Source organism: Balearica regulorum, chromosome Z (genome assembly GCF_011004875.1).
Source record: "Balearica regulorum gibbericeps isolate bBalReg1 chromosome Z, bBalReg1.pri, whole genome shotgun sequence".
NCBI classification, from domain to species: domain Eukaryota; kingdom Metazoa; phylum Chordata; class Aves; order Gruiformes; family Gruidae; genus Balearica; species Balearica regulorum.
In genome coordinates this window covers 60,861,305-60,886,515 of record NC_046220.1, presented here as the reverse complement: position 1 = coordinate 60,886,515, position 25,211 = coordinate 60,861,305, and the positions used below count along the sequence as shown (strand labels likewise).

The 25,211-nt window shown below is 39.2% G+C and overlaps 1 protein-coding gene across 2 annotated transcripts in view; it reads left to right on the top strand.

Annotated features, from left to right (window-relative positions):
• The window catches only part of AP3B1 (adaptor related protein complex 3 subunit beta 1), a 171,415-nt gene that overhangs the window by 126,071 nt on the left and 20,133 nt on the right, over positions 1 to 25,211 (top strand). For both annotated transcript variants that reach the window (XM_075740554.1, XM_075740553.1), the window contains exons 23-24: positions 10,306 to 10,537; positions 16,655 to 16,739. In XM_075740554.1, the coding sequence (XP_075596669.1) occupies positions 10,306 to 10,537; positions 16,655 to 16,739 (317 nt within the window). The remainder of the gene's footprint in view (positions 1 to 10,305; positions 10,538 to 16,654; positions 16,740 to 25,211) is intronic.

The following is a 25,211-nucleotide window of genomic DNA, read 5'->3' as shown; positions in this document are numbered from 1 at the left end:
GCATCTGTGTTCTTGATTCGAAGATGCCATAGTTGAACATGAGTCAACAATGTGCCCAGGCTGCCAGGAAGGCCAACCGTATCCTGGGGTGCATCAAGCATGGCTTTGCTAGCCGGTCCAGGGGAGTGATTGTCCCACTCCACACTGCGCTGGTGCGGCCTCACCTCGAGTACTGTGTGCAGTTTTGGGCGCCACAATACAAAAAGGACATAAAACTATTGGAAAGTGTCCAAAGGAGGGCAACAAAGATGGTGAAGGGTCTAGAGGGGAAGATGTATGAGGAGAGGCTGAAGTCCCTTGGTTTGTTCAGCCTAGAGAAGAGGAGACTGAGGGGAGACCTCATCATGGCCTACAGCTTCCTCATGAGGGGGAGCGAAGGGGCAGGCGCTGATCTCCTCCCTCTGGTGACCAGCGATAGAACCCGAGGGAGGAGAAACTGTGATGGGGGAGGTTTAGAATCATATCATAGAATCATAGAATGGTTTGGGTTGGAAGGGACCTTAAAGATCATCTAGATCCAACCGCCCTGCTGTGGGCAGGGACACCCTCCACTAGACCACACTGCCCAAAGCCTCATCCAACCTGGCCTTGAACACTTCCAGGGATGGGGCAGCCACAACCTCTCTGGGCAACCTGTTCCAGTGCCTCACCACCCTCACAGGGAAGAATTTCTTTCTAACATCTAATCTAAATTGACTCTCCTTTAGCTTGAACCCATTACCCCTTGTCCTGTCACTACACTCCCTGATAAACAGTCCCTCACCAGCTTTCCTGTAGGCCCCCTTCAGGTACTGGAAGGCTGCGCTAAGGTCTCCCCGGAGCCGCCTTTTCTCCACACTGAACAACCCCAAGTCTCTCAGCCTGTCCTCATAGGAGAGGTGCTCCAGCCCTCTGATCAGCTTTGTGGCCTCCTCTGGACTTGCTCCAACAGCTCGATGTCTCTCCTGTCCTGGGGCCCCCAGAGCTGAACACAGTACTCCAGGTGGGGTCTCACAAGAGCGGAGTAGAGGGGCAGGATCACCTCCCTCGACCTGCTGGTCACACCTCTTTTGATGCAGCCCAGGGCAGGGTTGGCTTTCTGGGCTGTGAGCACACACTCCCTGCTCATGTTGAGCTTCTCATCAATCAACACCCCCAAGTCCTTCTCCTTAGGGCTGCTTTCAATCCATTCCTTGCCCAGCCTATAGTTGTGCTTGGGGTTGCTTGGGATTAGGTTGGATATCAGGAAATTCTTCACTGAGAGGGTGGTCGGGCACTCGAACAGGCTCCCCAGGGAAGTGGCCACAGCAGCGAGCTTGACTGAGTTCAAGAAGCGTCTGGGCAACGCTGTCAGTCATATGCTCTGATTCAGCTGGTCCTGTGTGGAGCCACGAGTTGGACTCGATGATCCTTATGGGTCCCTTCCAACTCAGGATATCCTGTGATCCTATGATTCTATAAGAATTGAGGGAAAGGTACATTTGTAGGAGCTGTGAAATAGATCTTCTAATTGTATAGTGGTGTTTAGGAATTCATGGCTGTAAAAGGTTCGTGTACAAATTTTTACTATTACTAGTTTGGAATGTTTTTTATGAAAAATGTACAAAAATCATTCTACCATTTCTGCTCAAGGAGCTTTGTAACACCAGCAGCATTAGAACATATGCTTACTACATAAATCATAAATTTCAGCTATTGTTAACTACATTTATATATTAAAAGTTGCTTTGAAATGGAATAAGTTTTAATAAATGGTCATTATCAAAGTCTTTGTGCTGCTACGTTTGTGCTCAGTTGACTAACAATCTTTGGAGGATTTAGACAATAGTAGCAGAAATACTCTGTATTGGTTAGTACCAAGCTAATTTCAAAAGTAGATGAGAAAAAAGTACCTACCTAATTTGCCTTCAGTCATCAACTGAGGGACTTAACTGTGGCCACAACCACTGTATAAAGCAGTGTGCACATTCAGGATATGTGTCTGTACAGTAGAGCCTTTATTAGAGATGGCCACAGGGTGAGGTTTTTTGTTTGCAGTATGCTGTGCATGTTGTTGCTTACATATACTCCAAGCTGTGTGTGGATGGGATTGAGTGGCATTTCTTCTTAATGAGTGTGAAAAGAAGTGTCCTCGTGGAGGCTGAATAAGTTGTTTGATGCCATGAATTTTGTTTCTGAGTCAAAAAAGAAAAAAAGCATGCCTTTGAATTTAAACAAAGAAACTGAAGGTAACTGGTTATAAATAAGCCTCTCCTAACAGACTATGAACTGTATCAGATTATTTTTTTTCTTTCTTTCTTTTTAAAACCAAAAAGTGAAGCTTAAGGAAAATAAAATATGGAAAAGCTGTATTTTAGCAATGGTCTCAGGTCAACTGTAATTTCTGCAAACTAAGGAATATGGATTTTTCAGGTTAAAACATTATGTGTAAAATGAAAGAAAACTTGGGAAAAACTGGCACATCAATATCATGTATGAGAGATGTATTCCAGTACATGCAGAGATTCTACACCTACACTGAGGAAGTGCTAGATGTATATATGCAGTGGGTTCAGTGCTGGCTTCGGATTTTTGTCCTTGCAAGTCAGTTACTGTGCATTAAGATCATCCTGATAGAACCCAAATTAAAGTGTTGCATTCTTCAACAAAAATATAGTGACCAAAATTCAAATAGAGTTGTATTAAGCCAGCAAAGATGTAGTTTACATTTTAGCATTTGTAAATGTCTGTGCTAGATTTCAAATATAGTGTGTTATAGGCTGAGTTCACTTTGGCTTGTAGGTAATACTGTGTCGTAAATGTTTCAACTTCATTACACACTTATCCTGACATGAGAGGTCCTTCTCTGAGGGACAGTTTGAACCAGGTGCTTCTGTTGGAAGAAACCAATATGCAGGAGTTGTTATAGTATAACCCTAACTGTAAAAATATATATCATAGCCAGTAAGGTTTAGTATGTTTTTACTTTAGAGGTATCTAGAATAGTGGCTGTTTGCCAAAATCGAAATAATATATTAGAAACCCTTTGTAGGAACTTCTTTGAGTCATTTAGACTTGATGTCAAAATCTGTGTTAATCTGTCTCAGCAACATCCGCTATTTCAAACTCATAATTAGGACACAAGGTGAAGCTGCCACCTTACTCTTATTTTTCTAACTCTTAAACTACTTCAGGTAATCCTCAGACTTTCCAGTTAGGTGGTCAGTGGAAGGGTTGAATGGCTAAATTGAAGTAAATTACTTGTTTATATATTGGGAGAATGCCTTTTCCTTGAAACACCTAATGACTATTGTAAAGGAGTTTAAAATACCTTGTTGCTTGATGACAGTCACACACATGCATCAGCCACCAGAGTGTCTGCTTTTCGCTTTGTAGAAGCATACATAGGACAAACCTTGAGTAAATCTTGAGGTTTCCCATGCACAGATAGGAATTTCACCATTTGATTTGGTCACCATTATTTTAGAAGTTGAAACCTGGATTGGGATACAGTTTAAGCCCTTGAGTGAAGGAATTTTCTGCAAAGGCAGTTAAAAGAAAATTCTCCTTCAGTGTCTGTTTAAGCCCTTTTCATAATCCACTGGTGATCCCAGAGTACCGTATGGGAAAGGCTATGCACTTCTGAATTTACACCAAGCTTTGTGGCCCATAATTATGACACTAAGCTCAGCCCTTTCCTTCATGTTTGTATAATAACCCTGACTTAAGCAAGAGAATATTCCCATTTTGTTGATACTGAAATTCTTTCTTCTGTGGCTTTTTTAAAGATTTCACTATTTTCGTTGGATTGTTCATGTAATTCATTATGCTCAGCAGAAGGAAAAGGCAAAGATGCCAAATCTCAAATAAAACCATGTGGTGTTGTAATATAAAGCTTTAAGCTCTGTTATACGTGCAAAATGCAATCTGTCTCACTGGCCCCCAGTTACACATAAAATACAAAACAAGCGCACGCTCAGTTTTAAAAGTGCTTGATTAATCTGGTATGGGATTAACAGAGTTTGCCGCTGCTCATGAACTCTAGGTTAAGGCCTAAATGTGGTTCCTTTACATCATGTGGTCATTTTCATGCTCTAAGAGCAATACTTTTTATTGATATAGAGTTACTGGAAATCTGTCTAGTTGGTTATATTTTAAGAGAACCAAAGAAAAATCTAAAGGGATATAAAAATATTAGAAAAGGGATAATTTAATATTACCGAAGTTTTTGATCATCTCTAGATTCAAAGATTTTCTTGAATGCACTTTGAAAGGATGATTTTATACCTGTTTGAGACCATACAAATATTAAAGAAAAAGCAGAGAAAAGGATTAATTTTGGCAGCCTTACAGAGGCAGACTATGGGCAGTAAAATAAAAGTGCTCTTTTGTTTGAGATTTGTCTCCATATGATTTAAAAATCAGTGGGAGTTATTTGGGGTTTTTTTGATAGAACAATACTTTTGTCTCTAAAAACTTGCAAAGGAAGTCAAAATCAATGTTGAAATTCAGTAAGAATATTTGGAACTCTCTGTCTAATGTCTGAAACCAATACTGGTTTAAAGATATGAGTATTAATATGCTAATTTTCAATTAGCCTCATTGACATAGTAATCATTTAGGGAAGTGTAGAGCCTAAAAGTTGGTGACGATGCAAAAAAGAACAGAGTTGGGATGTATTAGAAATTGAAGGACTTGCTAGCAGACATGGCTTTTAGAAGGTGTTTAGTAGATGTAGAGCAGTTAAATGTGCCTTTGGTGGAAAGATATTTTAAGTATTTTCCGGAATTTGGCATGATGTCCTCAAGTGTCTGTATGTCTAGAAAAATTACCCCAAATTGAATCATGGTATCCTGTTGCTTTTCTAGACTGTAGAAAATAGGAGCTTGCTTGCTGCTTTGGTTTCTCCACCCCCTATCAGAGGAATGCTGTCCTTAGTTTGGCAATCCATATTAACGTGATTTAAGTATGCTCTAATACTGGGATTTGCTACAGCCTCTTGAAATAACACAGAGTAGGATGTTGACATTCTTTCTGCAGTTCTTTGTTTGCTTTTTATTACGTCTTTTTATGAATTATTAATTCTTTAATTTGGTGAGAACTGTATAAGGAAACATTACCTTATGATTATGAGTAATATGTGATTGGTAACAGAGCAAAACATCGTGAATATACTCTTGCCTGCCAGTAGTTGTCTTTCCTTTGTTTGCCAGGTTTTCCATCTTTCTCCTAATACTATAAAATTATAGTTAAGTTACTCTCATAGCTTCAGTTGAAAGATCATGTAAATGTGGCTTCTCCTCTTCGCTGTTGCGGAGTTACTGGAGCATAGCCTTACAGTGAGTGTAAGAGAGGATATAGCTCTCACAGCTGAGTAGGTCATTCCTGGATTATGTCATGGATATTGCCGATAGGAGGGCACTAGAAGGGCTGCTTAGATTAAATGATTCAGTCCACCGCTTTAACAGAATGTAATTTAGAGGAATAGAACTATAATTATCATCATTCTTAGAAGCAAATATTTTTTCCACTAATATATGTTTTATCCAAACTTATATACATTTCTGAATCAGGACCAAAAAATCTATGTTTATTATTACAGCGTTATTAAGCTAAGGAACAAATACAAAAGAAAAAAGACAACAGAGAAAATTTTGTGCTCAGTAATAAATAATGATAATTATAATGACATTATTACTATTATTATTGCTATTGCTATTACTATTATTAACAACAGAGACAATTTTGTTCTCAATAATAAATAATGATGATAATAATCATTATAATACCTCATACTGTCTGTCCAACTGTTTTCTGTAGTAGGTTTGATAAACCTCATAGTGCTTTTTATTTTAAATAATTATGGAAAATGGTTTTTTGTATTAACTTAAACTTAGTTATTAGGGACTTACTGAGCTGGCAAAAAGAAGCATATTCATGTGCAGAGTATTCAGTGGCTTGTAACTAGTCAGCTCTGTTCTGATAAAGCAAGCCAAAACTTGTCAGTGATGTTACACTTTTCCCTTTGTATGGCTAATGAGTGGGGGACTTTTAAGGCAAAATCCTAATGTTGCCCTTCTTATTCTTATACAAGAAATAATTTTAAAATATTTGCAGCTTCTTTTAGGGTGATCTTTCAACATGTACAGTTAGCATGGGGGCCAGTCTGACTCGTACCAGTACAATGTTCCCGTATGATATCACCATGGAGTCCTGATGCTGACTTGTAATTTATGGTGGTTTTCAGTCAAAATGGGGTGGGAGGATAGTCTGTATTTTAATTTTTTTTATTTCTGTCATTTTAAACAGCTATATTAAAAAAAAAAAAAAACTTTTGCAAGTTTAATCTTAATAATCTTCACCCAAAAAAAGCAGACACGCTATGTCATAAAATAACTATTAGTGACTAGTTTGTATCCTATAAATCTAACTTGAGTTGATAATATGGTCCATTACCAGCTAACTGCACAGAGTATTTTTCATTTTACACTCTTCAGTTACTTTTTAGTGAAGTGTTAAAAAATATGAAGCTTTTCTCCTCTCTAAAATTGCACACTGTCTGTCTGTTATTAGGGAGATAACAGCTCTTATAAATGTTTCAGTAAGCGTTAAGTAGACAGTTATGTGCACTCTCATTCCACGCTTATTTGCTTACTGTAATAAACTGATAAAATATGTGTGGTTTGTCTCTGTGTATCTGCAGGCATCATGAGTCACATAGATTTCCTTTAGAAATAATGTTGTGTCTGCAGAATTGATTGGTTATTTTCGTAAACCATCCAAAGGTACACAAACGACTTCTATTATTTAAACATATGCTGTGTAAGATTTGTAGGGGATTATCTCCTGGTTACTAGATGCTTCTTGTTCTATTAACTCTTTGGAGGATTATTTTAACCCCAGAGTGATTGCAGATATCTGCCCTATGGTTTTCTTTAAGTATTGTAGTTGTATGCATTAAAAATTGTAGAATTAAAACAGAAAACTCTGTTTCCCACACTGATGCAACTGTTAAATAGACTGCATTACTGTTACACCAACTTTTGCCAGCTCAAAACCCTTGCTAGCAAGTAGAGGGCTCTGGAGAATTCTCCAGAACTAAATTCCTTTGTTCAGCATATATACATTTTATTTATTTCTAGTACTACCACTTTAAATGCAACTCAAAATTAATGTTCTACAGGAAGGAAGATGGTTAAAACATAATGTCATTATTCTGGCTGTCCTTTGCATGTCTATTGCTCTGTATAGTATATTGAAAATAAAAGTGAATGGGCTCATGAGGGAAATGATGACTGAAACATGAGAAGGAATGCTGAAAGGGGCATGGATTAAAATCTCTAAAAATCTCAGGAAGGTTTAAGTAAAATTTGAGTCAGTAAGTATAGTGAGGTGGTTTCACTGTGTAAGTATGCATATGTATCTACATTTTGCACTTCTGACTACTAACTTCTTATGTTTTCATTCCTAATAATAAATAGTATTAATAAAACCAGCTATATGTTAACACAGAGTAGCTAGTGTACTTCAAAATACTTGTTTTAACATGAATAAAACATATTTCCTAAGCTTGATAATGAAAAATGGTTGAACCATTTCATGAAATAACTTTTCTATTATGCGTGTTCAGCTCAAATTGAATTAAATGTTAAACATTAAAGGCTAAGCTTAAATATAAAAATAAGATCCTAATTACATCTTAAAACTTAAATTCTAATCATTATTTCATCAGTGGTTTAAGTAACAGGTGCTAGTGTGACTCTGTTAATAATCTCTTACTGGTATTGTCTCTTTCTGTGTACTAATAAGATACTTATTTTCTTCCTTTCTTATTTCCTGACAACTGACTTGTTTTTTGAGAGTTTGACCTTGTCAATTATTTCTAGAAATCCAAACAGATTATTAATCTATTAAAGTTTGGCTTTAATATTCAAAGATGTTTTGAATTTTGAGGAACTGTGAAGGTCCATACAATTTGTGCTTTTCCCATTGATTTCCTTTGTCTTCATCTGATGTCACAGGTGTAATTATTTTATAAATATAATCTAATGATAAGCTACATAAAAGTAACCCTAATCTTATCATATATTTATGTACGTAAAATGGCATTGGAGTAAAAAGATACCTGATCATTATGGGTTTTGTAAAATTGCACTGAATTGTGTTCTTGGACAAAAGTATTAGATATTTTCATGCTTGTCAGAGATCAGCAATTGGACTGAAAAAATTAACCTGTTTAAAAATATGGTGCCTGTATTCATCAAGTGGTACTATTATTTGGAGAGAGATAGAAATTTAAATATTTGGCTATGTGTTCTATTGTAAACAGCTGTATTTTCTTCTGATCATACAGGAAAACTAAAAATGTTGTCCCTGAGAACATTACATTATCTTTTTAAGGGGAGGAAAATGTCTGAACTTCACCAATTTACTATAAAAGTAGTAATAGATTGTACAGATTCGAAGTTGGGCATGTGGACCTTCCTCAGTCTGGATGTATTCTGAAACTGCCTTTAGTCTTCACACTGAAGGTTACTGGTAGATCATTAATTTGTTTCTAAAAATACTGATACCAGAGTTTTTGTGTATTAGGGAAAGAAACACTAGGTAAAAAGTTGAAGGTGAAATCTGATGTGGAAAGTTTTGCAGAGGTGTTTGCTTGATCACATCCTGTATGTGTTCTTTTAATTACAGTCACATAGTGGTTGAGTTTTGAGGGAATGGGAAGCCTTTCTGGCTTTTTCCTTCATTATTTGTTCTTCATTTGGTATCGTGTGTGATATTTAATGCATCTTCCAAAGCCACCTCTGAATACAAACTTACTCGGTTCCTCATGTAGTTTTCTTCAGCTTTCATCAATGTAGGACTCACACTTCTAAACATTCGTTACTTGATCTTTTCAGATACTCATTTGAGGTGATGACTATTACTACTCTGACTTTCCAGTTCAGAAACTGGTGCTCAGAGATGAAAAATTTGTTATGTGCTTGCTAACTTATGAAGTTTTTCAACAGGATTCTTTACAGCCTTATGTTTTCCAGACACTCTCCCATTTCTGTAACACCTTGTGGGTTTAATCCCAGCTCTTACCAGCTTCTCATATCACTGGAACTGTTCACTAAGTCTTCAGATCAACCCCTCCATGTTAAATGTGGCGGTCAGGAAAATGTAGGCACCGGTGAGAGTTTTGTAGGAAAGCAAGATAAAAGCCTGTTCTCCTTGCTTAGCTCCTTTGAGTCGTGAACGTCCTGCTGTCTGCAGTTGTCTCTTTCACTTAGTAACACATTCAAGGCTATGGGTAGGGCAAGATAAGATGGACACTGATCAGTAGAAACAGATAAACAGATGTATCTAACAGATATACTATAAAGTTCAGTAGTTCATAGTGCATTGATCAGACAAATGAGATTTTTGTGCTGAGCATTTGGCTTGTTCAACCTTGTGTTCTCTATGTGTTACTTTTCATGTAATTTCCTAGCCTTTCCTTAAAATTTAATTCACTTTTCTGCAGTTTTCTGCATGTACCTTACTTTTGCACTTTTGAGCTTATGATTACAGATTTCCTTATGAGCAGTATCTTCTGGGAATTTGCACGCTGAATGTCTTTTATTCGTGCTACTTCTTCAGGATAGAATGGACCCAAACGTCCTTGGGAATTCTCTTATTGTATGTGGCAGCAACACTATTGAAAAAGTGGCAACATCCTTCTGCTCTATACAACCGTGTTTTCAGTATTTGACTGGTGCAATTGTTAGGCAACATTTTTTGTGGTTTTAATAAGAGAAGGAGAAGACAATCTCTCCCTATAATTTCACAGTACGCAGTGGTCTTGGGGTCACCCTTGAGTTCTGATGCATAGAATGGAGAGAGACTTCATGTTGGAAACAACATAATTATTGTAAGGAGAAGACAATCTCTCCCTATAATTTCACAGTACGCAGTGGTCTTGGGGTCACCCTTGAGTTCTGATGCATAGAATGGAGAGAGACTTCATGTTGGAAACAACATAATTATTGTAACTGTAACTCTTAAAAAAACCCTGATAATTTAATGGATAACTGTAGAGTTAAAATATTGAAAACAGATTTATAATGGAAAGTGAGGCAAATAAAACAAAGTTAAAGATGCTATTTCCCAGCACCAGAAATGTTATTTTTAGGCTGTTATCTGATATCCATTACTGCGATTTGTTTATGGATTTGAATATGTCTTTACATGTTCCTAGTACACTAACATTCTGACTAGAAAGGAGGCACTCTAGCTCAGTAGAAAGTGCAATGTTTAATTGTTGTTTTACCTGGTCTTCCCTTTTCCACCATTCACCAACTGTTGTTTTGTACTTAACAGGTCACTACCCAAGTCTCTGTGCCAACAAAAACACATGAACTGCTTCATCGAATGAGTGGAAAAGGATTAGCAGCTCATTATCACTTCTCAAGACAGCCAGGCATTTTTGGTGATCATATGGTATCTGTTCAAGTCACAGTAACAAATACAACTGATCAGAAGATAGAGAATATTCACATTGGGGAGAAGAAATTACCTCCAGGCATGAGGATGCATGACTTTAATCCAATAGGTAATCATATTCTATCTTCAAAAATACAGAATCTTAATCATTTGCAAAATTTCAAATATAGGAAGGTGGTTTTGCATAGTCATATGTATACTTGTATGTATGTATGTATACACACATATAGGTATGTATGTATGTATACACACAGAACTTCATGCAACTATCTTTTCTTAGATAATCTGATTTTAACAAAAATTTAATTCAGCTTTACCCTATTTGTATTTGACTTTGAAAATAACTTCTTAGATCAGAACTTCCATGCCTGAAAGCTTACCTGCTTGTTCAAATATCAATTATATTGTTATCAATTCCAGTTGATATAATAATTTTTTTCTGTCTCCCCACAAACTTTAATTCTCTTACAGACTTAGTCCCATCCACATTACTATGTGAATCCATGTCACGTTAGAAGAATACAGAAACAAGTTCTTAAAGCACAACAGTGAAGTAAAGATTTCAGTAGTTATAAAGATGTTTGTTATTACATTGCTGTAAGCTATTAAAATACTTATTTTTTAACATTTGAAAGGCCATACAGATTTACACCAAATAGCTACAAAATGTTTATTTTAGAGTTAAAATTTTGGAACCATTTGCACTTTGATAATGGTACATACTAAATCAAGACAGTTACTTTTAGCAAAGATATTCATTTTTGTGTAAAGTGAACTGTTTAGTGTTTATTCCTCAAGATAAGTTGTCCACCGCAGAGTTCTGATTTCAAGTTAATTTTTACTATCAACCTGATTTTATATACCTCCCTTGAAACATTCAAAGAAATAAAGTCACAAAAGTATACAAACAGAAAACTAGTAATACTGTAAGTCAGATCTGGAGATACTGTAAGTCAGTGAACAGTAGCATTCACTTCTCTCACGTAAAAAAAATGAAACAATCTGGAATTAATAAGTTATCCAGTTCAGGTTTCTTGAGTTCCACAACACAATCCTACCCTTTAAAGTATTTATTTCCCCAAAAAAGACATTATTGTGGTATCTGTCCCGTGAAGCTGTTGATTTCTTCTGCAGAAAATAACCTCTATATCATAGAATCATAGAATGGTTTGGGTTGGAAGGGATTTAAAGATCATCTAGATCCAACCCCCCTGCTGTGGGCAGGGACACCCTCCACTAGACCACACTGCCCAAAGCCTCATCCAACCTGGCCTTGAACACTTCCAGGGATGGGGCAGCCACAACCTCTCTGGGCAACCTGTTCCAGTGCCTCACCACCCTCACAGGGAAGAATTTCTTTCTAACATCTAATCTAAATTGACTCTCCTTCCGCTTAAACCCATTACCCCTTGTCCTGTCACTACACTCCCTGATAAACAGTCCCTCACCAGCTTTCCTGTAGGCCCCCTTCAGGTACTGGAAGGCTGCGCTAAGGTCTCCCCGGAGCCGCCTTTTCTCCACGCTGAACAACCCCAAGTCTCTCAGCCTGTCCTCATAGGAGAGGTGCTCCAGCCCTCTGATCAGCTTTGTGGCCTCCTCTGGACTTGCTCCAACAGCTCGATGTCTCTCCTGTCCTGGGGCCCCCAGAGCTGAACACAGTACTCCAGGTGGGGTCTCACAAGAGCAGAGTAGAGGGGCAGGATCACCTCCCTCGACCTGCTGGTCACACCTCTTTTGATGCAGCCCAGGACACGGTTGGCTTTCTGGGCTGTGAGCACACACTGCCAGCTCATGTTGAGCTTCTCATCAATCAATACCCCCAAGTCCTTCTCCTCAGGGCTGCTCTCAATCCATTCCTCGCCCAGCCTATAGCTGTGCTTGGGATTGCGCCGACCCACATGCAGGACCTTGCACTTGGCCTTGTGGAACTTCATGTGGTTCACACAGGCCCACCTCTCCAGCCTGTCAAGGTCCCTCTGGATGGCATCCCTTCCCTCCAGCGTGTCAACCACACCGCGCAGCTTGGTGTCGTTGGCAAACTTGCTGAGGGTGCACTCGATCCCACTGTCCATGTCGCCGACAAAGATGTTAAACAGTGCTGGTCCCAGTACCAACTCCTGAGGAACACCACTCATCACTGTTCTCCACTTGGACATTGAGCTGTTGACAATACCTCTTTGAGTGCGACCATCCAGCCAATTCCTTATCCACCAAGTGGTCCATCCATCGAATCCATGTCTCTCCAATTTAGAGACGAGGATGTTGTGCGGGACAGTGTCAAAGGCCTTGCACAAGTCCAGGTAGATGATGTCAGCTGCCCTTCCCTTATCCACCAATGCTGTCACCCCATCATAGAAGGCCACAAAGTTTGTCAGGCACAATTTGCCCTTAGTGAAGCCGTGTTGGCTGTCACCAGTCACCTCCTTATCTTCCATGTGCCTGAGCATAGTCTCCGGGAGGATCCGCTCCGTAATCCTGCCAGGCACAGAGGTGAGACTGACCGGCCTGTAGTTCCCTGGGTCTTCCTTTTTTCCCTTCTTAAAAATAGGGGTTATATTTCCCCTTTTCCAGTCAGTGGGAACTTCACTAGACTGCCAGGACTTCTCAATATGATGGCAAGTGGCCTGGCCACTTCATCTGCCAGTTCCCTCAAGACCCGCGGATGCATCTCACCAGGCCCCACAGACTTGTGCACCTTCAGGTTCCTTAGATATTCTTGAACCTGATCTTCTCCTACAGTGGGCGGTTCTGCATTCTCCCAGTCCCTGCCTTTGCCTTCTGTGACCTGGGCAGTGTGGCTCAAGCATTTGCCAGTGAAGACTGAGGCAAAGAAGTCATTGAGTACCTCAGCCTTCTCCATATCCTGGGTAACCAGGTCGCCCGTTTCATTCTGGAGGGGACCCGCATTTGCCCTCGTCCTCCTTTTCTCACTAGCATACCTATAGAAGCTTTTCTTGTTGTCCTTGACATCCCTGGCCAGACTAATTTCTATCAGGGCTTTGGCTTTCCTAACCTGATCCCTGGCTGCTCGCACAGTTTCTCTGTGTTCTTCCCAGGCTACCTGCCCTTGCTTCCACCCTCTGTAGGCTTCCTTTTTTTGTTTGACTTTGCCCAGGAGCTCCTTGTTCATCCACAGGGGCCTCTTGGTGGTTTTGCTTGACTTCCCCTTTGCTGGGACGCATCGCTCCTGAGCTTGGAGGAGGTGACCCTTGAATATTAGCCAGCTGTCTTGGGCCCCTCTTCCTTCCAGGGCTTTGTCCCATGGTATTCTACCAAGCAGACCCCTGAAGAGGCCAAAGTCTGCCCTCCTGAAGTCCAGGGTAGTGAGCTTGCTGCACGCTCTCCTCGCTGCCCTGAGGATCCTGAATTCCACCATTTCGTGGTCACTGCAGCCAAGGCTGCCCTTGAGCTTCACATCCCCCGCCAGCCCCTCCTTATTGGTGAGAATAAGGTCCAGCATGGCACCTCTCCTCAGGGGCTCCTCTATCACTTGGAAGAGGAAGTTGTCATCGACACATTCCAGGAACTTCCTGGATTGCTTGCGCTCAGCTGCATTGTCCCTCCAGCAGATGTCAGGGTAGTTGAAGTCCCCCATAAGGACCAGGGCTTGTGAGCGTGAGGCTGCTCCTATCTGTCTATAGAGGGCTTCATCTGCTCGGTCCCCCTGATCAGGTGGCCTGTAGCAGACGCCCACTATGATGTCTCCTGCCCCAGCCCTCCCTTTAATCCTGCCCCATAGGCTCTCGGTCAGCTCCTTCTCCATCCCCAGGTGGAGCTTCATGCACTCCAGCTGATCATTGACATAGAGGGCGATGCCCCCTCCTCGTCTGCCCTGCCTGTCCTTCCTAAAGAGCCTGTACCCTTCCATCCCAACACTCCAGTCATAGGAGCTATCCCACCACGTCTCTGTAATGCCCATAAGGTCACATAGCCTTGCAGGCGCACTCACGTCTCCAGCTCCTTTTGTTTGTTCCCCATGCTCCATGTATTCGTGTAGAGGAATTTCAGTTGTGCCCCCGTTGAGGCTGGCTTATTGGCTGGGGTGGCTGGGATTCTTTTGATGTATCTTCCCAGTGTTACCCGTTGGTTCCTGTTGCATCCAGAGCCCCTGGCTCATCTCCTCTAGGCTTCGAGCGTGCTGTAGTGTGTCCAGCACGACTCTGAGCAGTAGGCTGAGGGCCCTCACCAGCACCCCATCCCTCCAACCTGGGCACGTCATCCCACAACGCGTCACTGGCAAGCCTGATGTTATCCCCCTCCCCCTTCGAGCCTAGTTTAAAGCTCTGTTGATGAGCCCCACTAGTTCCTGGGCAAAGATCCTCTTCCCCATTTGAGAGAGATGAATCCCATCAGGGTTCATCAGGCCTGGTGCCATGTAGGCCATCCCATTGTCAAAGAACCCAAAGTTGTGGCGTTGACACCAGCCACGGAGCCATGCATTTATGGACTGTGTCCACTCGTTCCTCCCAACATTGCTGCCCTCAACTGGAAGGAGGGAGGAGAATATTACCTGCACTCCCGAATCCTTCAGTGACTGTCGCAAGAGCCTGAAGTCCCTTTTGATCGCTTTCGTGTACATGTGTCTGCTTCATCCCCACCCGCATGGAGGAGCAGCAGTGGATAACAGTCAGAGGAGTGTACCAGGCTGGGGAGTTTCCTAGCGATGTCCTTGACATGGGCCCCGGGAAGGCAGCAGACTTCTCTGAGAGGAGGGTCTGCCCTGCATATCGGGCCCTCACCTGTAGTTCCTTCCAAAAATGTTCCTTTTCTTGCTTGAATGCAAATTTTCTGTATTCATTTTCACTTTATCTAGAAATCAGTTTAAATGCCCTGTTCTTCCTATTACCTTTTATTTTTCCAGCATTTGGAAAACACATCCTATAATTTGCCCAGAGGAACCAACAGGAGTGTCAGTGTAGACAGGTATTCCTGCTGGAGTATAAGTCCAGTTTTGCCTCCATCACTGTAATTACTGTTGGCAATTGTCCTGGTTTTGCCAGTAGAAGTGGGCCAAACTATTTCACCTACGTCCCTGCGCAGAGTATTTTCTTGTTGGCTAGGTGCCTTTGAAACCCTATTTGAAAACATTAAGCTCAAAGACTTTGGTAAAATTTAGTCTGCATTTGAGCTGGAGCATGTAATCTTTCACTGCTTTACACAGTCTCTTTTCTTGAAATACTTTGTTTTCTGTGCATTCCCTAGTATTAGTTTAGTCTTTGCCTAACTCCATCACGCCTATGTTTTACATATTTTTCAGAACTTAATCTTGTTACAGTAAAATTTTGTTTCCTTTTGTCATGGAGCAGCTGCCTTTATCTTCAGTCAGATACATTAATGAATAAACTGGAAATTAGACATCTTTCTGCCTGCCCAATCATTTTTATTTGAATTATTCTCTTTTAACTGTGCTTTTAGGTTTTCTTTCTCGTAATCTTGAGAAGTCAAACTCTGCTCCAATGCTTGTTTTTAATACCTCCGACTTATGTAAAGAGTTTTTCTTCCTACCAAAACAAAGCTTTGTCTTTACAACATTGAGGAAACAGTATAGTGATACAGCCAAGAAACTAAGAATGAATATGTCTCTTGATACCTTAATTTAAGAAGTGGCTCAGTCTGCACTACTTGTAAAGCACAATATTATCTTCCATTTTGGGTTCATAATTTTTCTGCTCCCTTCCATAACTAATGCAAGTGGAATATTCAGAAATAAGTGGATGACACTAATTATGAAATATTTTAAGTTCAGCTCTTTTTCTATTACTCTGTGTGTATAATAATGTAAATTTTATTAATATTTGTTGTGTTTTGCTATTTATAACAAAATTTGCAAACTGGTGTTATTGAAAATGAAATCTCAGTGCTGGGTCTGTACACAAGTAAAAGGATGTAACTTCAATATGTTTTTTCTGTAAATAATTTTCCTAGCTTTTCTAATACAAATCATTATTTTATTGATGGCAGGGCTGTAAGATTGAAATGGCAACATTTCATGTGCACTAACAGTGGGGGGGGGGGGGGGGGGGGGGGGGGATCCAAGACACTTAAACATGCAAGTGTGACATTTGGGTGATACCTACTTGAAATAAAGCTGCAAGTATTGGCTCTTTTTTATGGAGGGTTTCTTTTTAATATAGGTTTTCTAATTATTTGAAGTTTGGAGGTTTTCATCTGGTGTCTTCTGTTGCTTTGCATGTGTACTTTACCTATTCAAAATGTTTTCATGTAGAGTGCCTTGAGCCTGCAGGATCCATTACCGTTTCAATGGGTATTGACTTCTGTGATTCTACTCAGACGGCCAGTTTCCAGTTATGGTGAGTTCTTGGGGAGGGAGGGTAATTTTTTGCTTTGGGATGGCAAAAGAAGCGTATATTGGAAGTTTACTTGGCAGTAGCAGACTTGCTGTTTATTAAATATTTAAAAATTGAACAGTTCACAACATGATATATACCCAAGATGTTTTTAGAGAAATAAAACATAATTAGTGATCGGTTTTGCTATTACATGCATTATCAGTTTTCTTTAGTCTTCCAAATTTTTTTAGCGCTTTCTTCTGAAAACACAGATCTGATGGTAAGCTCAAATCTAGGTTTGAAATCACGTGTATAAGTTCAAAAACTCTTTGACAGGTTGTGTGTGGGAGGTCCTGTTTTTCCCAGGGTGTAAATGATACCAAGTAGAAGCGTGAACTCCTCTTCCAATTTAGAATTACTGCTCTGTTCCTGAGCTTTATTTTTACTTTTTCCCCCTCTTCTTGGGATTCTTCTTAATAACACCACCTTGAAGGGAGCAATCAAGTCTGACTAGTCTGCTGGAGTGTTTTGTGTGTGTTCTTCCTTGTAAGAAATCGCAAATCAAAAAAGCACATAGTGTGAGCAATTTTACTACCTTGAGTGCTTATTATGGCTGTTTGTGATCTATGTAATATGACTGCGTGAAACCAAGGCCAAAATTTGCTGGCCAAAGAAGCTTATTCCTTATGCTGTAGATTCTTTTAAGCTATTAGACAGAGAATGAAAAAAAGTAACTGGCTGGCCAACTAGATTTTGTCTTATATACTTGATTTATGCTTTTTATGCTCATTATTGGCACTTTCAAGATCTTCCTTTGTATGAGTTCCTGTTGCATTCTAAGCTAGCAGGGAACCTGTTCACCCAGTGACAACTCTGTTATTAACTAACTAGCATTTGAAACCAGGGAAAATTTATAATAGCAGTGTCCAAACATCAGTAATGAACTGATAGGGGAAAGCCTGAATAGGCTTTGAAACTATGCAAAGGCACTAAATAGATCTGTGTGATTCTTTTTTCTTTTTTTTTTTTTTTTTACATATTTTGAAATAATGTCTTTTCACATATTTTTTTGCAAGAAGCACTACTTTCTATGTTCTGCACGAAAAAGGATATTGAATAGACATTCGCATTGCTGCATTCCAGTTTAGGGGAAGCCCTTTGAGAAAGTTCTGTACTGTAGAAATTTTAGTGTACTGCTACTAAGCACAGCTTGTACAACTTACAGGTTATTAAAGATAGCGGGAAAATCTTAATAACAGATACATATCCAAGTGACTCTAAAAGAATCACTGCTAAAATAAAATTTCTTGTTCTAGGGTGAAGGAGGTTTTACTACTGATTCCCTCCCCATCCCCCCCCACTCCTCAAACCTTTTCCTGTACAATTGACGCTCATGCTTAGTCATTTTAAAGATATTAGTACCTCCAGCAAGATGTCTGCAGCATGTAGTTTATGCACATCACGTTGTTGTAGCTGGTCTGTACGCTGTTTGCTGGAATTTGAAAACAGCTTTGGACTGTTGCCTGATGCTAGGTTTGTTTGGGAAAGAAAGTTCCCTTCTAGGCAATGCAATTTCATAATTGCTTCAAAATGGTAGGCTGTCTTTCCCAAGATATATTTTGTTTTTTTTTTTTTTTAATAAAATATTCTCACTTTATCAAGCAGGAACATTCTTTTTTAAATAGAGCAGATACTTTTGTTTCACATACATATTTTCAGTGTACTAATGATTTGATTCCAAACTTACACCATTTATTGCTAAGAATCTTAGTAATGATGAGGATAAGCAATGTAGCATAACGCATTGATTTTATGCAGATCATCACCTTTATGTTTTGGGAGGTCTGCTGTATTAGTGATATATAAAAACTGATTACTTTCTCCAACATTGCCTAGTAATTGTTTATTATTTTCCTATTAGACAAACAAGACAGATCGATATTCCTGAACACCGACCAGACTATGAGTAACATCACTGTATATAGATTTGCCTCAGACCTCAGCGGTGTATTCATTTTAATGATTTGGACAATGTGAGTCCAATGACAAAGCTGAAGCTAAGTTTAAAATTAAATTAAGTATAGGAATTGCTTACTTTGTTCCTTTGCTAATTGATAAGGCCTTGTGTCTTTGACACTAGTTCTTAGAAAATAGTATAAAAATAGGTAAAATGTACTTTGCATTAAATTTGCTATTTTACTGTTAGAACATGTATTGTTCAAAATCCTACTGATGCTCAGTATCATTGAAGAAATTGTGCCCTGTGATGTTGTGGGGGCAATGTCTCAGAAAACTCAGCTGCAGCCTTTTTAACTTGTCATACTTCTTTAAAAGCTTTTATCCAAAGGGAAGAATGACTTATAGAAGTTTGTCAAAATGTAGTTGAACCACTGTGCACACAAAAGTGTCGATATTCTTCTATTTTCTGATAACATATCTTTATAAAAGACATTGTCAGTTATTTTGCATTTTTGTTAGAAGCATGTTCAGCAGTAAAGTGTTCCCGATCATAATCATTTTCTTTACGTTGTTCTAAGAGGAGCACTTTGTCTTGCATCAAATGTAATTGATCCTGAAGCAGTGTAATCACAATTACTCACTTTCTTAATTGGCCTGCCCAAAATCAGAAAATGGAAACCGATCGGCAGCGTTTAAATCAATAACTTTGTAGTAAAGCTTGTGGGGGTAGGGAGATAGTGGTAATGGGTAGATCAATTGGTCTTAGATGCCAATCATGGACTGTGTGTTTTGCATAGCAAACACTACCTTTCTGCTTGGGGATGTGCTGTTGTACTAGTGGGTCAATAAATGCAAACTGTATAAAGAAAAAACCTAATGTGAATAATAAAATATTTAGATCTTTCTCTGAATTTGATATAAATCAAGGACAATGAAGGAGAAACTGCATTACGCAGAGAGGTTTGAAGGGCTGAGATTTGAAGGATCTTCATCATAAATGCTATTTTTATTAAGCAAAGCTTACCAAGATCTCACATCTAATTAAAAAGAGGTAAAATGCCTTAGCTTGAAAACTGTGGCTGATGCGTTTGTTTAGTATGTGCATTAGGATGCTCACACTATGTACTCGTAAGGAGAACATCTCTTCATTGCTATTTTTCTTGTACCATCTCCTTGCAGAGGCACACTACTTCAGCCACACTGCTGTTCTGTACAATAATGCCTCTCAAGCAGAAAGTTAAAGAGGAATAAATGGAGGAACTTAGCCCTTAAAAGATTTTTGTGAGTGTTACTGTTTCTTTTTGTGTTACTTTGTTCAGATTCTGGATATGCACAGCTTAGAAGTACAGAGCAATTTGTTACTGGCTAACTCACATGCAAGGTAGTCTGGTAGCTTGTTGAATCCTACTTAAGCATTAGTATATTCACCATCCCAGTAAGAGACCTCAGTCTTTGCTAGGCAAGTAGGTATCAGTGAGCAAATGAAAGGTCGGAATGGATCCTTGATGTTACATGCTGACTGCAGTACTTTACTGACTGTGGAATTTTACTTTTTTTTCTTTGACAGATTTTATGTATTTCCACACAGGTATGTTTGCTTTTGAATCCTTGAGCTCCTAGTGATCACCATCTTAACAATTCTACCTCTATCTCTTATTTTATCTTTATAATCTTGCTTATCTGTACTTTGCAGATCTTCTCAGGTCTTTCTCACAGCTTACCAGTCTCCTTAGATGCCTGAACAAAGATTTGGGAGCTTTGCCATGTCAGAATTAGGCCTTGGATCCTTGGAATGAAGACATTTGAATCACTAGAGAAGAAAAGCAAGGAAGGTTATGGAGACAGAGGGTTACAGCATATACATGCCCTTATCCTATTTTGTGTATGTATATTTAGCATTTTGGATTCCTGTCTGCATTTATAAAACCCAGTAGGCAAATCTCCAGCTTCTTGTAGGTGTCTGGCAAGTGACTAAAGATGAAGGGGAGATGTTCTCTTTGCAACATTGAGAGCTGGAGAAGGAAGCTTGTCCTTACCTTTTCTTCCCTATTTACATCCCTTCTTTCCAAATTCTCTTAGCTCTTTCCAAAGCCAGGAAAGAACCACTGTTTTGAAGATAAAATTAATTTACGGATAACCTGTTTTCTTCTCCCATTCTTTTAAAAAGTATGCAGGATGTTGTTTAGCTCTCTTTGAAACAACTTGTCATAGGGAATATGTGCATGCCATGCATCTCTTCCCCTAATTTTCTTGAGGTTTAAGTGCAAAGAGTACAATCAGAGCTCCTACGAAGAAAGAGAAATGGAATGAAAGCAACAGTTTCTATGCCTTCCATTCTTCTTCAGAATAATGAGCTCATGGGAAAATAGTATGACATGACAGACGTTTTTGCATGCATGTACTGGTTACCTTATATGAGCATTTCCTGTGTCCCAGTGTTATCAGAAGAGCTGGGAGCCTGTACATAGAATCATAGAATTATTTAGGTTGGAAAAGATCATCAAGTCCGACTGTTAACCTAGCACTGCCAAGTCCACTACTAAACCATGTCCCTAAGTGCCACATCTACACATCTTTTAAATACCTCCAGGGATGGTGACTAAACCACTTCCCTGGGCAGCCTGTTCCAGTGCTTGAGATACATATTCTTCCACTGTTGTTATACGGATAGAAAAGAAAGCTGTCTGTTCACCTCATCTGCCCTGGACTGCATAAAGAGAGCAATTTGCTGATTACTCCAGGTTGGTGTAGCAGGAAGAATATAGCATTTTCTTAAATGAAATAAATTCCGTGAATGAGATTTGAAAACATTGTTCAGCCTGTCTGCAGGTTCTACCTTACTGTAAAACCTTTTGATCAAAATTTTGTTTTCCAAGAAAGAGACTTTTTGCAGCATGAAATTCTCTTACCTCACTCTCTACATTGATGTAAGAATTTGTCCTGGTTTCAGCAGGGACAGTTTGTTTTCTTCCTGGTAGCTAGTATAGTGCTGTGTTTTGGATTTAGGGTGAGAATAATGTTGATAACACACTGATGTTTTAGTTGTTGCCAAGCAGTCAATGACTTTTCAGCTTCTCGTACTGCCCCACCAACGAGAAGGCGGGGGGCGCACAAGAAACTTGGAGAGGACGCGGCCAGGACACCTGACCCCAACTGACCAAAGGGATATTCCATACCATACGACATCAAGTCCCATTTATAACTGGGAGGTGGGCTGAGAGGCCTGTCAGCTGGGGGTCTTGTGCAGCAGCCGGGAGTCTTGTGCAACGGCATTTGGAGTGATGGCGTTTGTCTTCCAAAGTCACCTTTACACGTGATGGAGCCCTGCTTTCCTGGAGATGGCTGAACACCTGCCCACCGGTGGGAAGTGGGGAATGAATTCCTTGCTTTGCTTTGCTTGTGTGTGTGAGCTGAGAGGCTGGGCAGCTGGGGGTCTTGTGCGGCAGCTGGGACTCTTGCCTAGCATTGACTGGGTGAGAAATTGTGCTGTTCATCACTTGGTTTGTATATATTATTATTACTATTTTCCTTTTTGTGTTTGTCCTATGAAATTTTTTATCTCAACCCACGTGTACTCTCACTCTTCCAATTCTCTCACCCATCCTGCTGGGAGAGGAGTGAGTGAGCGGCTGCATGGGGCTCAGCTGACAGCTTGGGTAAAACCACAACAGAATCTTTCCAAGCAGAACTTCTATCTGCAAAGAGGAATAAATGAAGAGGATCAGCTGGGTAGCAGTCAGTATTTGTACTGAGTGCAAGTATACATTCAGGTGTACATGCACAAAAGCATCTGATTAAAATTATGTAGTAGAATATGTTATGGAATATATTGAAAGCTAATGTTAGAGATACAGGATTGTCTTCACCTCACTGTCACTCGCTTTTTCACTTGTTTCTTGCTGTTTCCTTCCCTAGTGCTTTGTCAGCAGATCACTAAGTTGTTTACAGATGTTGGATATTAAGACAAGCAATCTGGTACTCTTTAGTTCATTACTCTAAAGTAGTTGGTTGGGCCACTTCCAGAAAGCAAATATATCGGGATAGATAACTGACCTGGAGAAAGCAAGTCTGGGCATGAACAACTACTACAACTACTAGCCTTTTTTCTTGTAAAAGGAGGATGCTGTCTTTTCCTTTCTTCAGCAAGACTATGAGCAAAGTCTCCTGTACTTCTCCATTCCATGTTTTGCAGGAGTGTTGCTCGTTTTCTTCCATTCTTTTTTTTTATCAGCTGTGGAGATTTTTTGAATACAAGACAAAATTAGCGAGCTGGTTTTGGATAGATGTATTCTGGGTCAAGCAGCTACTAGAAGTGAAACAAAAGAAGGATAATATAAATAGCAAGAACAACATTCCCCAGACTCTTATTAGAATAGTATTTTTTAAAAAGCTTTGAAAATTAAGACTTTAAAGACTGCCATTGTGTAATCTTCCAATAAATCATTTACAAGTGATAATATTATTATTACTTTTAAAGAAGGTGTTGCCATCACTGTCCTCAAGTCTTTTGTTATGGCAGAGAACTTTCCCAGGAACCCTTTGGAGCCAATCCTTTTAAAGAAATTGAGGGAAGAGAGAGGGAATAAGAAAAATGGACAATGGTTTCAATTGACAGGTGCTGGCTCCTCCCACTGCAGCCATCTGAAGAAGAGTTAAAACTATGCATCTTCTAAAGGATTGAATGTTAGTCTTGCAGTGTCATTTATCGCAGAGATGGTAAGTCTCCCTCTGTTCCTGTGGGAGCATTATCATCTCTTATTTGTTAATCTTAATTGGGTACATCAGAAGATAAATTCATATGATCTTTGGAATTATATCATGGAAGTGGTGTCATTCTTTTAAAAATACAATATGTACAGTTTAGCAGTTATTAAGGCAACAGTAAGAGTAATGATATCCAACATTTGCCCCTACATTCGAAATTAAATACAAAACAGATTTTGTGAACTAGTGGCGAGGTACTGTTCTCAGACATCCCTATTTGTTTGATTCTTTTAGAGCTTCCTTCTGCAGACCTCTCATTAAGCGCTCGTAAGTTACATCCTCAAAGGATGTCACTTATCTTTTCTGTTCACTAATACTAGAAAATGCAATCTTTAATTTTTGAAATCTAAAACCAGTTATGTTTTGTTAGCTTGAGAAACTTTGGGTTTTTTCTGATAAGTTGCTTCAGCTTGATTTTCCAGGAAAGAGAGCAGCATCACCTGAGAGATGTTTCAGTGCAGCTTGAACCAATTGTCTGCTAGATTCTTAAATGTTAATGTTCAAGCTTCAAACCACTTCTGCAGTTTTTAACGACATTTATACTAATTATAGTATTCAAAGTTTAAATAAATAAGTTAAATACATTGGAATTTAGTTTACTAGGTATTGGGGAAAATTATGTAGTTGCACTGCAAGACTCAGTTTTATTATTAATCTTATGCATCAGATGTCTGATGAAATCTCCAGAGATTGGAGATAGTTGGAGGTCAAATGGACAAAGCCCTGAGCAATGTGAGCTAAGGTGGCCCTGGGTTGCACAGGGAGTAGGACCAGATGCCGCTTTTGACTTGAGTTGCGCTCTGGTTTTCACAAAAGTGAAATTACTTTTGTTAAATTAGATATTACCAGATCTCTAATATAAAGATGTAATAAAAGATATGCAGATCAATAAACAAAAGCTGTATATTTAGCCTGTAAAGTGTGTGATAAAGAGAATGATAAAAGGGAGGATGATTTTCTCTGCCTGAAAAATAAATTTACTGAAGTACACTGAAATTAAAGTAATGCAAAGTAAACCAGATGCTGCCTAAAGTGAAATTAAGAACAAAGTGGTTTTGAAAAACAACTAGCAATCAGAATTTCTGCTTGCAGACTATGAAGAGTTCATGGTTTATCAAAGAATATCTATTAGCTTTTTAATCACTAGGGGAAAGGGAAGTGGAATGTTTGTTAACAGCAGAGGTGTCAAGTGGTCCTCTCGAGCAGTTACAGCCATACAAAATCCAAGCTATGCTCACACTTTTATTCCTTCTTATTGTGAAAAGATTGTTATAAGTATTTCAAAGCAATCTAATCATTGATGTTACAAGTTGAGTTTATGTACAAATGGCATCTCCGGTCAATGTAGGGCATGAGTCATTGTACACAAAACTGTTTATCTATTTTATGCACATTTTGCTTAAATATGAAAGATGACATTGGTTGAACGATCACTTGAACAATACCAATGAAGGTATTGTTAAAAGTTTTAGTCATATAGTCCAAGTAGTACATATAAGCTGGTGGAGTTCTTGATCAGTTTTCAAAGGAAAAATTAAAGAAAAAATATTACTTTTTTATTTTACAGTGCACTTGATCAGGCCAGCCAGTCAAACAATCCCTGTTCTTTTAGTATGCTAATTACTTTAGAGATGAATGGTATTTAAAGTAGTACAGGAAAAGTGAGAATTTGTTAGCTAAGCAAATTTTTAAAAGCAGCACTTCATAAATGATTCTTTGTAAAGGAAATACTGGCCAGGTATGAAGGGATTGTTTCACTGTATGTTCACT